Source organism: Neovison vison, chromosome 7, assembly GCF_020171115.1.
Source record: "Neovison vison isolate M4711 chromosome 7, ASM_NN_V1, whole genome shotgun sequence".
Classification (NCBI taxonomy): Eukaryota; Metazoa; Chordata; class Mammalia; order Carnivora; family Mustelidae; genus Neogale; species Neogale vison.
Genome location: NC_058097.1, coordinates 112,017,170 through 112,031,724, shown reverse-complemented (window position 1 = coordinate 112,031,724; position 14,555 = coordinate 112,017,170). Strand labels below are relative to the sequence as shown.

Sequence of the window (14,555 nt, the reverse complement as noted above, 5' to 3'; positions counted from 1 at the left end):
GCCAAAATGTAGAGGCTTAACCCACTGAGCCACCCAGGCGCCCCACATGTCTGTGACTTTATGTTGTTCACTCCTACGCTCCTGGTCCTTCTCTGCCCAGGTGACTTCTCCACTCTTCTGTGCGTTTTTTAATGGTCTCCTAATACTTCGTGCCCGGTTCTATTTCTGAGTATTCTCGGCCTATATGATATTTATCCACTGACAAGTCTGTTTCCGCGAGGGTGGGTGCTCTTGCTTGGATCCCCAACACCTATCACAGGACCCTGCACCCAGTAAGTGGTCAGTGACTACGTGACATGACTGAACAGGACAAGGCTGCTGTCTCTGCCGGGCAGCTACGGAACAGACCTGCAAAGAACTGACCCTCTTCAAAGGGTCCTGTTGGCCTCTCTATACACAGCCCCTGCAGGCTTCTCTCCTCTGCACCCCTGCTCTAGAAGCTGACCTTGCCCCATCCCTGGGTTGTCCGGCCCTCAAGGGATCACACGTCATTCACTTGGGTAAACCAGCCCAGTGCCTAGCACAGTGTTCTGAACTTCATGGTTACGTAATAAATCCCTTTTGAACTGGGGAAGTAAACTGCTGGCAGGAAGGTTGTAGAAAGCCATACAGAGTGTCCTGGCATGCCCACCGGAACCAGTCTTCAGAAGAAGTAGCCAGGAAAGACTATGTAATCCGTCCAGGACACTTACCCACCAGTCTTGCTTGCATACATCCAAACACAGTGATCGGGGCATCTTTCTCGTAATCCCGGAAACCACCACTCCGCTGAGGTAAGCTATGAGGCATGTTCAGGTTGGTGCGTATGTAGCGGCCTGGACAAAAAAAAAAAAAAAAAAAGGCAGTGAAAGGATGACTTTGTTTTCCTTGGGACTTTTGTTGCTGAACCTCAGTACTCCCCATTTCCATTCCTTTTGGGCCAAAGAAAGAGAAGTGAACTTTCTAGAAAACACCGAAGCGGACATTTCCTCTGGTAGAGTCTTGGCATCTATGCCTGCACTTGTTGATGATGTGACGAGAGGGAGTTTTTAAGTGAAAGAAGAGCCACACGCTTTAAAGCAGGAGGATTCTGGGATATGCCAGCCCCTCGATCTGAGACGCACCACTCACATGGAAAGGGAACCAGAATGAGCCAGGGTGACTTAATGGAGGGAATTTTTGGCCACAGAATCGGGACACTTGTTTCTGCCTCTGCCAAATGACCATGGGAAGACATTTGCCGTCTTTGGTCCCTGGTGTCCCAGTTTACGGAATGGGGATGAGAACACCTACCTCTTCACTAACACTCAAGACGGGGGGGGGGGGGGGGGGGGGATGTACCCTGTAACAGATTATAGGCATTTCCTCTAGCTGGTGGAACAACCCTAAAGGACTCCATCTAGAGAAATGCGGCTTCACTCTGCCCCCTAGAGGCCACGATAGGTATGCCAATGCCAAGCAGGTCAACTACCCACTCACCTTTGGCATCAAAGCACTGGGAGAGCCAGTACTTCCCAAACACGACATCCATCCTCTCACCGTGCCGACACACAAAGAGGCATCTCTTCTGAGGGCCGGGCTGGCTATTAACCCTCAGAGGCTGCAGAGAGAGAGAGAGAGAGAAAGGCTATTAGTGGGGAAAGCATATAAGAAAGTGAACACGTGCTAGAGCCAGCTGCCAGAGGAGCAGAGCCGAGTTCTAGAACAAGTTCTGCCAGCGCAGGACTTGGACACATCTCAGAACTACCTGGAATTTATGTTGGCCTGTCTGCACGTGGGGGCACGAGGACAAAGACCGCTTGTTCTACAGCTCCAAGGGAGAGCTAGCCAGTAGGTCAAGCTGGACATCCAGTCCTCCCCCAAAGGGATACCTGATCAACAACTTCAGGGAGTGAGGACTTTTATCACAAAAGTGTCTGCCTCACCTCTAACACAGGGTGGTGAGACCATAGGGGTGGACGGTCTCCCCCTGCTTGGCCCCTTCTGATCCCACTTTTGGCTCTGTTGTCTGACTATATGCGTGCTGGTGTTCCTAGAAACCGTTCAGGGAAGACACTGGCTCCCTCTGAGTGATGAAATAGGTAGGTCTAGTCCAAGGCATGTCCAAATGACTTCAGGTTCTATAACTGCTGGGTGGATCCTTGTAGACGCTTCTGTGTTCCTTCTTGGTGAAAGCTGGCTACTCCCAGCTTCCCTGGTGCGGCCAACACTTTTTGTATTTGCTGCCAGGTAGCTGCCCTGCCAGGGTTAGTATATGGGATCGTGCCATAATCTTTCCTATTTCTTCTCCTACTCGTCCCTAATTCAAGCCTGGGCTCCAGCCAATGTAATCTAGTCTCTTGCCCCCCAACTTGCTTTTGTCTCTATTGTTCAGAATGATCCCCACCCCCTATTCCTCCATTCTGCGATGTTCCCGGCGTGTACTAAGCACTCAGACATACGTGAGCCCTCACCATGTGCCAGGCGCTGGGCTAAGAGCCTTATTTTCTTTAATGTCACAGTGGCTTCTGAAATAGATAGAACTCTTATGACTTTACAGATAACGTGTCCTGTTTGCAGATCCGCCTTTTCGACGAGACGACACCCAGGTGCGGTAGGCGCTGTCTGTTCCCCCCACGTGACTCCTCCTAGCTTTACATCTCTGTGTATCTTTTATAGTTTTGTGCCCTTTCTCCCCGAGAGATCGGGAACCGTTTCGGGCCTGGAGGGCAAGCCTTCCCACTTAGCAAGTAAGTGCCCAGTGAATCCCGAATAGAGCTGAGGCCATGACCCCATGGGTCCGCGTTACCTGCGTGGGCTGGCAAATGATGGTCAGGGGCGCCGTCTCCCCCAGGCCCTGATCCTCATACTGTCGCCTCTCCAACACACTGTCCCCGAATGAGAGCGCGTTAGAAGATGCTGTGTTTAAGATCGAGTAAGACCTGCAGGGGAAGATAAGGAAGATGGTTACTGGTTTGGCCAGAAGTCATCAGCATGTCACCCCGGGGCTCAACAGGAGTGTGGGAATGAGCAGGAAGCAAGCCCTGGGCGGTGTCGTGGTTGGGACAGCAGCGCAGAGGGCGCCCCATTTCTGGAGAGGAGCATCTTGTTTTAGACTGAAGTCTTGCAGTTCCCAAATTAGGGGTGGATGGATTTCTGTACTCTGAACGGACGCGTTCGTCTCTCCGGGCAGGATGGGGCCCTGTTTTTAGGATGCCACAGGCCAAGGCATGCTAAAGAGTAATGAGTTATCAATTTTGTACCATTGTTTCCAGCTACATTTCTGGCTCAAAAAACAAAACCAAAAAACCCACAATTCCTATCGCCTTTCATCTCTTCTATGGCGATTTCCATCTGGACTGACAAGCTGGGGGCAGGGTTCTTACTCTCTCCACCACTTGGCCTGTAGTTCCCAATGACCAAGGAAGCCTTAGGGCTGTTCTCCCATCTTCCACCTTCTTCCCTTGCCCCACCACTCTCCCCGTCTTAATAATACCTCCAACGAGATGATGAAATCTAGAACTGTTTCAGAGGAGGCCATTCTCACCAGATGTATAGAGCCGTGAGCCAAGAACTCTCATTTCTGGGTGTGACACTGACTACAGAAGCCCCAACAAGGTCTCGCTGACAGCGGGGGGAGCAAATTAGGCCACATTCAAATGACTGTGATTAACGAGGCCTCCAGAAAGCTTTATCGAATCAACACTGCCATGTAAGTATGGTCGTGAGGCAAATCCCATGAAAATCTCCTCTGCCTGCCCGAGCAGTGTTCAAGGGAGAGAATTTACGTTTTCGATTTCCTGCTTCGTTATAACGAGGGTGGCCATTCATTTGAGTCTCCTCAGCACCGTCTTGGTTTGTACCATTAACCCCATCCGTTCAGGAATATTAAGTGTTAACACAGGTGTAGGTTTTGAAATTCATCTTGGAAAAGAACCTTTTAGATTCAGCAGTATAATAAAGCCGACTGGTTGTGAGGCCAACCGTTTTTTAAATGCTCTGACTTTTAATAATTTTAGGACCCCCTCCCCTCTCTGAAGTACCCCCCTTTGTGTCTGTACAGCGACCCATCCCTACTTCTACAGGGTTTCAGAAGCTTCCTACCCTGAAAAAGAGACACGTCAGCCCTCGCGCCTATCAGAATCGCCAGGGGAGCTTTAAAAAAAAAAAAAAAACATGTCTGAGCCCCACTTGTCAGAGACTGTGATTCAGCAGGTCTGGGGCTCCCGGGAGGGGGGAATCTAACCGGCAGCGCCAACCAGTGTGGGGTGCAGCCCGAGGGACCTAGTGAAAAAATTAAGCAACTGCAGACAAAGAAAATCTAGTGCCGCTCACAGCCTGATGGACAGGCGCTTTCTTTTGCAAATATCACCGTTAAAGAAAATTCAGTTTCACTGTCTGATTCATCAAAGCTTCAGGGCCTGAAATGTCTGGATAGATGGCATCGTCTTGACACCCGGCTTGTACACGTCCCTTCATTTTCTTTCCTTTATTATAGCTATGAAGACACTGGCAGAATCCCTTCTCTGTCTCTCCTTCAGCTCCGTTGGCAAGGAGAAAGCCAACCTCCTTCTCTTCTCAACTGTCATTGTAATCAAAGGACCTGACTTGCTCTGAGACAGTCTGGTGCTGTCAGTTCCAGAAGACAACAGTCAGAGGCTTTATGCTGAGAGCAGCGGAAGGAGGAGGCTGAAGCCCGATACCCAGGACATCTTCTCAAGTACTGGGGATGGGAGGGATGATGGCACGTCCCTAGGCCACATCAGTTCTGTGGGTAAAGCCCGGAAGGACCAGCCGGCCCCTCACCCGCAGTGCAAGGGACATGATGGGGCTTCACCAACTACAAAGCATCTTGAGACACTTTGAACCAGGCAAGATGCCCCAATAGAAGGGTGGTGAGAGAGATTTTCTTAGAAGGGACTTAGAAATGAGAAGAACGACAGGGCCAAAAGAAAGGGCTATGAAGGGTAACTGACTCCAAGTCCCTACTTGTTGCTTGGATCCCCTCTGCAACGTCCCATCAAGGCAGCTATTTTGGAGCACTTCCGGGGGCTTTATCCCCTCAAGGCTGACTTTGGTTAGGGGGGAAAGAGAGAGAGAGAGAAGATCTGTCTTATAGAGAGCCTCCTTAGGTCATTTCTGCTTCTGGGGTTAAATAGGAAAGTGCAGTGGAAGAGGCATTTGACTTGACAAGCATGTTGGAGAGGACTGGAAAACAAGTTGGAAAGAAAAGAAAAGAAAAAACCCCATAAAGCTGATGGCTTCTTAGGTTCAGTGCTATTGTATATGTGGTACTGATCAATGTCAAGTTCAGTCCTTTCTTGGAGTCTTAACACCCCTGTGAGGTAAAGGCAATTCTCATCTCCATCTTCTAGATTAACAAACAGGGGCTCAGAGAGGTCATGTAACTTGGCCAACGTCACACAGCTTTTGAGTGGGACTGTTACGTACTGAACCCAAGACTACAGGAACACTCACTCAAATTCTTGACGATGGTGTCCTAACACTTAATGTTAGTAGTATTTCCCACTCTGAGCAGCCTTGGCTGTGGCAGCGGAGAGTTTCACCTCAGACATGGTTCCCAGGGTGCAGTCTTTGCTACTGATCTCCCCAAATAAAAGGAGAGGACACGCAAACCTCCTGCTGGTCCCTGGACCAGTGTCCCCATGTTTTGGCCCGAGCTCTAATTTGGACGGGAGCGGATCTGGAAACACCAATCTGAAATGGGTCAGCAGGGCTTCTCACACAGGCTTTTCACCCATGTACGGCCTGACTTAAAAAAAAAAAAAAAAAGTGGTCCGGGTGCTGTGTATCCTCAGACAAACCCTCTGGGACCTCCCTGTATCCATGTGCGTCGTGTTTCACTTGTTTTTACCGGGATGGCGCGGTGACTTTGGAAATCCAACTTAGATTTCTGAAAAACCAAAATGTGTGGGGACTGTGAGGCAGCTCTGACCTTCCGGTTGTGCCACAGAACGCTCCTGGGCAGGGGTGGGGGTGGAGGGTGGGCTAGGGGGGAGACGAAGGAATGGCAGGGCAGGGATCATTCCGGAAGAAGAGGTTTCCCACCGCTGGGTGTGTGGTTTGCCTGCCTGCTGCTAACTAGGGTAGAGAGTCTACTTGCCTTTTCTCCCTCCAAGCAAAACGCTCCCTGGAACGGCCCCTCTCTGCTTCTCTTTGACGGCGGTAATGACAGCGTTCGACGCCCCACGCAGCTGGTGCTCCCTGCTCCCGGCTCGCAGCCACTTTGGCACGTGGCAGGAGGGAGGAGAGACGAGCCAGCGTGCGCGTCCTGGCGAGATGCCCCAGTATGCTGGGGAAGGGCTGGCTTCGAGCCGCTCCGATTGAGAAAGAGAAGGTGCCTCTCATCCCTCTTATCTGTCCAGACACAGCTGGCCACCTGACACAGGCTGCTCGGAACATGGGACCAGTTTGGTTTGGGGACAAGACAGGAGGGAGGGGCGGGGTGGACAGTTATCCCTCTAAAGAAGACTATGTGTCTTTTCAAGGTTCTGGCACTGCCCATTTCCTGAGACGGTCTCCTTCACCTGGGCATTCATGTCCCCAAGGCTGGGGACTTGCTCAGCGTCGCCCAACAAGCGAAGGGCAGGTAGGTCTCCTGATCCTCGCAAACCTTATCACTCCTGTCCTGGCCAGCGTGATGGGAACTTGCCCCGCTGTTCTGGGGAGTCAGATCTCTCTAGAGCGACGACCCAGGACCAAGGGTACAGAAGCCCAAAGACCACGAAGTCTCAGCGCTGGCATGGCCCACACCCCCCCCCCCCCCCCCCGCAAGAGACGGTCCTTCTAGCTGCCTGCATGCCGTCTCTGATCAAGAACTGAGACCGCTTCCTCAAGTGGGGCTGGCAGAGAGCAGGACAGCAGATCCATCCATCATGATCCCCTGCCCTGCGTCAGCCCCTCCCAAATGCCCTGAACCAAGAGCTTTCTGCCCCGGCGCACTCCTCTCCTGTCACTGCTGCCCCGTGGGTCCAGGCTCAGGTCCGTTACCCTGCCCCCTCCTCCCAGGCTGCGCCGGGCGAAGAACACGAGTCTGCTCACCCGTGAAATATCCAGGTGCTGCACTCGTCCGCCTTGGTAATGTAGTTCTCAGGCAGGAGTCCTGAGCAGCCGGTGGTTAGGGACGTGCCGTAGATCCAGCCCTCACTGGTGCTGGTCTGCTCCATCGGAGACATGAAGATGAAGTCCCCAGGGGTCAGCTCGAGCTCGTCATCGTTTTGTGGGGTGTAGGGATAGATCACCTGTAATGTCTGAAAGAGGCAGAAAGGGAGGAGGGAGGCCCCCATGTGACCCAACGCGCGTGGCCCGGGGCACGTCTGTGCGTCCTGCTTTAATGGCGCAGACATCCAGATGCTGACATTTATGGGAGCCCCTGGGGTCTGCCGGCTTGGAGCAGATTTGGACTCAAATCAGAAAATGTGATTTTTTTTTTCTCCCCCTGGGGTATTGCGGATGTGTGCCTGGAGCTACTGGATGGCTCCAGACTTCCCCTCTGGCATGTCTTTCTTCCTGTCGGGACTCAGATACAGTTTTTAGGCACTGATCTTCAAGCTCTGTTAAGCTGCTAGACCAACGGGGTTGGACCTAGTTTCCCCTTCTCCATCTGCAGGGGGAGGCACCGTCGCAGACACTTGAAACCTCACTCGTGGAAAGTCGGTCTTCCATATGGGGCTACAGATGGTCTGGGTAGAGACACTCTCCTTGGAGGAAGGCTTTGGGACCGATGCATTTCCCTTTATAGGTAACTCTGGGGCTGACACAAGCCAGTCTCTGTCTTCAAGGAGCTTTCCCTAAACCTGTATTTCTCACAAAGACCTTGAAAGAAAAATATCTTTCACAGCCATCGATGTGTACGTCTGGGTAACCAGCTTTCACCAGGGAACAGATGGAGACCGCGTGTTTCTTCTCTGGGCTTAGAAAGAGCCTTCAGAGCCAAGCACAGGCCATGCTGCTTGGCTGACTTATTTGATTTTTTGCCTCCTTTCCTGGTATATATAAATGGCATCGGCATGAAGATACTTTGGAAAAAGTTTTCCTAGTTTTTTCATTAAGAGCAAGGGCCCTCAGTAGTTAGGACAATATTTCCTAGGCTGTTTATGTCACCTGGGACCCCAAAACAGAGACGCTTTAACAGCCTTTCCTGCAGTCTTGAAGTCATGAGTGGTAGGGCTAACTATTCTGGTTCCGCCTCCAAGTTTTTAACATTGTCTGGCCTCCCTTTCCTCATCTGTAAAATAATGCCTGGACTGTAAACGTTCTTGAGACGATCTAAGAAAACTCTTTAGAGGACAGAGCCCGTACCCAGAAGGTGCATAATTATGTCTCTTGAACCATGACACTTGATTTCCCTTCTAGCCAGACTCCCGGACTGAGTGCCTGGGAGCTCACCAGCATGCCGGTGTCTGTCAGGGAAACCCATCAGAACACGCTATAAAGAACTTCCTTCTGGAATTCTCTAAGGAAAGGCATTGACAAAAAGACGTGACTGTGTGAAAACACACAGGACTCAATTGTACCACTGGATTGTGGTTTTTTTTCCTTTTGCTTAGTGCACCTGTTCCTTTCCCTACTCTCCAGTGTCTTACGGCTCCAAGATCTTTGCCCCCTGTTTGCCTCCTACTCCTTCCCCTGTCCTCTACCATGTTCGTGCACGAACTGCCATTCCAAACTAGCCAGGGAGGTTTTCTGCAGGGCTGTGACAACAGCTTAAAAAGCAAAACAAAACAGAGCAACTCTCTAAGCTAGGTATGTGATGAGGCACCAAAAGGAACACTCCTTTTCCTGGAACAGGGTGGAGAGAGGCACCAAACCATGGGGGAGCAAGTTGAAACTCATGTCTCTTAGAAACTCGAGCATAGCATAGTTTTGACTAATTATGCCTTTAGCTGAGAAGTGTCTTTCCTTTGAGAGACTCAGGAAAGGGACTTCAGACGAGAACTCATTCCTCCTCTCACTGGGTACGGGGTGAGTATACTATCTCCAGGGAAACTGAGGCACAGCAAAGGTACAGAGGAGACAGTGTGTCCTAAGCAGAGGGTAGTTAGACCACGGGGAGCTTTGACTTATTGAATATACAATAAAATAAGACGTTGCAGCAAATCTAAAATTACAGCCGGTGCAGCCCATTCCACTCACCAAAAGCACATGCAAAAGGTCGGCCTACATTCGAGAGCGAGCAGAACGCGTGCCTAGTGGTGCACTGCATTATCTACTCACTTTCTTATGCTTAGCGCTAACCTGTGAGAATTGTTGAGTGTATCTCATGGATGTTTTTTTCTCCCCTCGTAAGGGGCAGCCCTCTGTGAAAGTAGGAACCTAACCTCACCGCGTTCAAAGCTCCTTGTGCCCCTTGCAGCCACAGACATTCTGCGCTGTCAGGACTTTTCCATTATTATCTTTGTCCGCAGTCCATGAGCCAGCAGCCGTCCAGCAAAATACTATTGCCACTGTACGCACGAGACGACCAAGGATGGGAGTGTTCTAGAAGCGACGGATGGGACCCTGATGACCGCCGAAGGGGTGGAGCCAGGCTCCGGAGCCACATGTGCTGTGTGTGTAACGCTGTCCTTCCTCAGACTGGCTTGGCCTGGAGACCCGGCGTGGCCCCACACGGTCACTAACACGGAAGACTACAGGACGTACAAGTAGGCATCTGCGAGTCCGAATCAAAGCGGGAGCCAGCAGAGCGATGAGCCGGGGAGGCTTTCCTGTGCCTGGCTTGCTGAGTGTCCTTGTCCCAACCACTCTCCCGCTCTGGACATCTGTTGCTTCCCCGGCACCATCCATCAAACCTGCCTCCCCGGGGGCAGAAGGCGGCAGGTGAGAAAGGGTGTTTCGAAGCAGGGGGGCTCAGGTAAAGCCAAATGACCTCCAAGAGCGAGCTGTATCAGCAGGAACAGTAATAAATGAGCTTTTACAAATAAGAGATAAAAGAGGCCAAGTTATTTTTAGAAAATACTTCACGTGGGCACTTGCTGCCTCTTTCCCTCAGTGCCAATGGAACAGAATGTGGGTCAGGCAGAAAAGCAATTACCCTTCGAGTTAACTGGAGGGCAGTGTTGATTAGAAGATATTCCTTGTAAAATTCCATTGCCGCCGCCTTTCTCCTAGAAAGGTGACTTCTCCCGGCCCATCTGCATGCAACCCTTGACTTCTTTGTCCTTCGTCCTTGTGAGGAGCCCCGTCAGCCACACCTCCCTCGTTATATTTAGGGCTCATCCTAAGCAATTCCAGGAGTTGTCAGAATTCTTAAGTAAGATCAAGCCCAGTCTCCTTGTTGTATTTTTCCAGAAACTTCCACCAACTGACTTGGAAGGAGGACACAACATTCCTGCCAGCAGCGTTGGACAAAGCTACATGTCCCCGACACAGGCCCTCACCTTTGGTTCGCGGGTCGGCTCTTCTCACTTCCAAAACAGTGATGAGATCAGCTGGGCTAGACCGAGAGCCCAACTGTTTTTCATACTTTAAAAAAAAGTCTAACAGGTTAAAAAAAGCTACATCAACTGACAAAAGTACCAGTCCTTTTGGGAAACAAATTAAATACGGTTTCATAAATGTAGTTAAATTGGATGACAAATTTTTCATCAAACTATGGTTTTTTGGTTTTTAAGATGGGTTGCTTGTCTTTATTATTTGGGATCGCTGGGCTCTGGCTTCAGCTCTGGTCCTAAAGTGCTCGTTAGCCTTGGATCAGAGAGTTACTCTCTTTGGACCTCTGGTTCTCCTTCAGGAAGATAAAGGGCAATATTACTCTTCAGTGGCACAGGCTTGACTTGGAAATCAATATTCATTCCCTCAAAAGAAGGATGGTAGGGTTATGCCAACCTTTCCACATGCGCTGGGTCAGTGGTCCCCCTCCTGCCTCCCAGGGGACACACACAGACTGTCTCAACATGTGGCCTCTGTTTTTATGTCACGTGTCTGTTGTTTCCCCCCGCACTGGACTCAAACTCCTTGAGGACAGGACCATGTTTTAAAATTCTAGTATGTTCCATGGTAACTTATATGCCATTGATCCTCAACAAATATCTGTTAATCATGTGTTTGCAGTTTTTTGGTATCTCTGTATTCTCCTTACCTAAGATTTGGATGAGGTCTTTCATGAACACCATGAATTTATAGGATTAAAATGTTGCCAGTATACTTTTCTATCCTCCAATTTCATTTCTCTTTTGGTCCAGGAAGTTTGGCAGGGCAGAGAGAACAATGGGGACAGTATGCAGATGAGTCACTTGGGACCCAGGGAGGAGGGGTGCAAGCTCCAAGCTTCCCAGGGAGTCGGGCAGAGCCCAGAGAAAACTGGGGGCCAACCCACTCCTGGTCTGGTGCTCACTGCACTGCTTTCCTTTGGTACCCATCTCCCCGCAGCAGTGGGCTATGAGCGCTCCCGGTTCCCACAGCACCCCGGCTTCTCTGGTAGGGTCAGGAGCCACAGGGAGACATTACCTCATGGTTCGCGAACCGTATATCTCGCGAGAATATGGTGGCCACCCAATCGCAGCCTAGTTTGACATCGATGTTCTGGGCTAGCTTCTCCAGGGTGGGTAAGTGGCTCGCTTGGAAGTGGTAAGCCAGGGTGACGTGCAGCTGCTTCTTATGAGGTTCCACATGGACTTCTGGAAAAAGGAAGGAAACCAGTATTAGGATGTGGTCATCACAGCCATGGCGGAGCCCTGCCCTGGTCAGTTCTGCCTCCCAAGTGACAGAGGAGGGAGTCCCTCAGCCAGGTGAAACCCGTTTCCCTCCTTCACGGCGGCAGAATGAGGGGAGCGGAGCGTAGAAAAGGCCCCGAATGAATCTACAATCTGAAAGGCGAAGAGCCACCCATTCGGCTCTTCTGCAGGAACCGTGCGTCAGCTGAGGTCACCGAGGGGGTCGACTTTTCCTCCTATCACAATGGTTATCAAAGCCCACCATTCCGAGGAGGAAACAGAGACATAGAGGGAGGAGCTGACTGATGCAGAAACAGAGATTTTGTCCTTCCTGGGGGCCGGAGCTGTATCACCCTCATATGGAAATCAAGTCTCTTAGCTTCTGGGCAGCTCCGCTGGAGGAACCAGAACCGGAGGAAGACGATGGAATATTTTCAAAGTCTCAAAAAGCACTTCCCAGCAGCATTTGGGCAGAATTAATTCTTTGCTGTGGGGGCTGTTGTGTGCACTGGGGAGGGGGGGTGGTCTTTAGGCACATCCCTGGCCCCTACCCACTAGCTTCTGGTAGCACTCCCCGTGTTGTGGCAAGCAAAAAGGACTCCAGACACGGCCCCTGGAGGATGAAATCTCCCCGACTGAAAACCACTGGCTTGAAGTATCCAGACTGTTTTTTGTTTTTTGTTTTTTAAAGATTTTATTTATTTATTTGAGAGAGAGACAGTGAGAGAGAGCATGAGCGAGGAGAAGGTCAGAGGGAGAAGCAGACTCCCCATGGAGCTGGGAGCCCGATGCGATGCAGAACTCGATCCCAAGACTCCGGATCATGACCTGAGCCGAAGGCAGTCGTCCAACCAACTGAGCCACCCAGGCGTCCCTCCAGACTGTTATTCTAAGGCCCCGTGGGTAATAAAAGAAACCAACCTACCTACCCAAGGCAGTGGATTTTATTTCTCCTTTGTACATGTCTGCGTGGGGTAGATCTGTCTACTGTCTAAGCTAGAACACCTCAGAAGATTCAACCAGAGGGGACGTAGGGAATTTGAGAAATTAAGGGGCTTGTTCATGTCTCACGGAGAAAGAATTACCGGTTGGATCTCTCTGTTATGCTACGGTGGATTTCTCTAGTTTCAAGTCCCATGAGACAAGGGCTTTCTGAGTTCCGGTTCACAATGTATGCCCCTTGCTCAGCACGATACAGGCTTTTAGTATTTGTAGATGATTGAATACACATGCATGGAACTCCTTAAACCACCCAGGATGAAGAAACTAAATCTACTTGCTAAAGGAATCTGGGTCTGCCAAAAACACTCTAGAATACCGAGGCTTAAGTTCTGGGCCAAGATGGGATGGCGGGCTCTGCACAAAAAGGAGGTAAGGAGCGGGAGCAGCTGCACGGGCAGGGCCACGCAGTTCTCCAAGTCACCACCAGGGGGCCGCACAGGGGCAGGAAACCCAGAAGGTCAGGCTCTTCTAGAGAGTGGCCGCAGCTCTGGGAGAGAAGCCGGCCCTCCCACGCCCTACAAAGAAAGGGAGCGAGGGCCTCCTATCTTTGGCTCATGTGCCTTCAGAATCTTGGCCGCAGACCTGGCCCATACCTGCTTTACACATTTGAGAAGGAGTTGGGTTTTGTGGCTCAACACCAGTTTTGGGTCTTGTGGGAGTTTTCGTGGTTTTGTTAATAGCTACTGTGGGATGAAAAAGAGCCATTTCCCTGAATTAGAGGGATAGGAACAGGAAACAATTTGCCTCTCTATTATGTTATTTCACTGAAATATTAAGCTAGAAGATGGCGGGCTCCAGGGACATCAGAAGACAGAGTCTGGGCCCTGGGAAGGAGGCGCGCCTGGGGAGGGCCTCTAAGGAGGCCTGGTTGCCCGAGTAGAAGAGGTACCTCTGGGGTGGGGGGGGGGGGAAGGGGGAGGCCCTGGCCAGCTCTGGGCCTCCTCCAGCGTTGGATTCAATGCTCAGATTCAGCTGTACGTCCCACACGCAGCTCGGGCTCCGCACAGTCCTCTGCACACACCCTGGCCCTTCCTCCCTTCCTGCCTGCGTTCACACTACCTGCCCCCACCTCCGCTGTGGCAAGCTTCACTGATAAACACAGAGTGGTCCCCAATAAATCCCCATGAGCTCCCTCCAGGGGGCCAGCAGGGAAGCACCCCTGCCAGCGCCTCCCTTCCTCCACCCGACAGTTTGTCCCACTGCAGCAAGGCTCTCCTCGACCTAAGTGGGCTCGTCTGTAGGCAGACGGGACAGCTTCGGCAGCTTCTCCCATTTGTCCCCTTTCCGTGCTTCCTGCCTCTACGTCAGTGCGCGTCCCAAGTCCCTCTCTATGCTACTTCCTCTGACGGGAGATCTCAGCTGGCTGGAACTGAGAGCTGCCATGGGAAGAGGAAGAAACATCTGGAAGGAGTGACATTTTGGGGCAAGCTGCTGAGGCTTTAGGGACCCATCTCATGGGTTTCTACGAGTTGTGGACATTGGCTCAGTGGATTCAATATTTGATACTAAGTGGTTCCCCTCAGCTCACTGTGCGATCCCACCACCCAAGCACAGCCCTGGGGCCTCACACAGAGTGAGCCGGGAGACCCAGGCAAATGCCTGTCCGAGGGGGAGGTTGTGCGGGAATGTTCCTTAACTCTGAATGGGAAAGACGGTGTAGCTACAAACGTTGCATTTCCAGTTCACTGTGTCGCAGCCAATTGTGTGCTTTTAATTTCGGTGTCGGGGCAGGCCCTGGACATTCTCTCAGGAGGCTCAGCAGAACAGTAGCTGGTTTTTAAAAAGGGGGCAAAGAGGCAAAGGCTGCTGCAGGAAAGGGTGGCGTTCCTGCAGGACCTCGAGGCTCCCAACCCCAGTCTGCTCCTCCATACCTCCCTCCCCCTTTCCTTCCCAGTTTTTTGGTTCCCAGGACCCAGGGCC

The 14,555-nt window shown here is 51.4% G+C and overlaps 1 protein-coding gene and 1 long non-coding RNA gene across 3 annotated transcripts in view; one reads left to right on the top strand and one right to left on the bottom strand.

Annotated features, from left to right (window-relative positions):
* UBASH3B (ubiquitin associated and SH3 domain containing B) overlaps window positions 1–14,555 on the bottom strand; it is a 136,787-nt gene that overhangs the window by 16,854 nt on the left and 105,378 nt on the right. The window contains exons 5-9 of the mRNA XM_044258073.1: window positions 11,428–11,597; window positions 7,021–7,229; window positions 2,768–2,900; window positions 1,459–1,579; window positions 693–815 (exon numbers count right to left, since the gene is read on the bottom strand). Coding sequence (XP_044114008.1) covers window positions 693–815; window positions 1,459–1,579; window positions 2,768–2,900; window positions 7,021–7,229; window positions 11,428–11,597 — 756 coding nt within the window. The remainder of the gene's footprint in view (window positions 1–692; window positions 816–1,458; window positions 1,580–2,767; window positions 2,901–7,020; window positions 7,230–11,427; window positions 11,598–14,555) is intronic.
* Window positions 6,481–10,454, top strand: LOC122912387. Of its 2 annotated transcripts, none has more exons than XR_006385614.1 (3): window positions 6,481–6,568; window positions 9,387–9,798; window positions 10,270–10,454. It is a non-coding gene; the product is annotated as an uncharacterized LOC122912387 (long non-coding RNA). The 2 variants fall into 2 exon arrangements; XR_006385613.1 differs by lacking the exon at window positions 6,481–6,568 and adding an exon at window positions 8,821–8,943.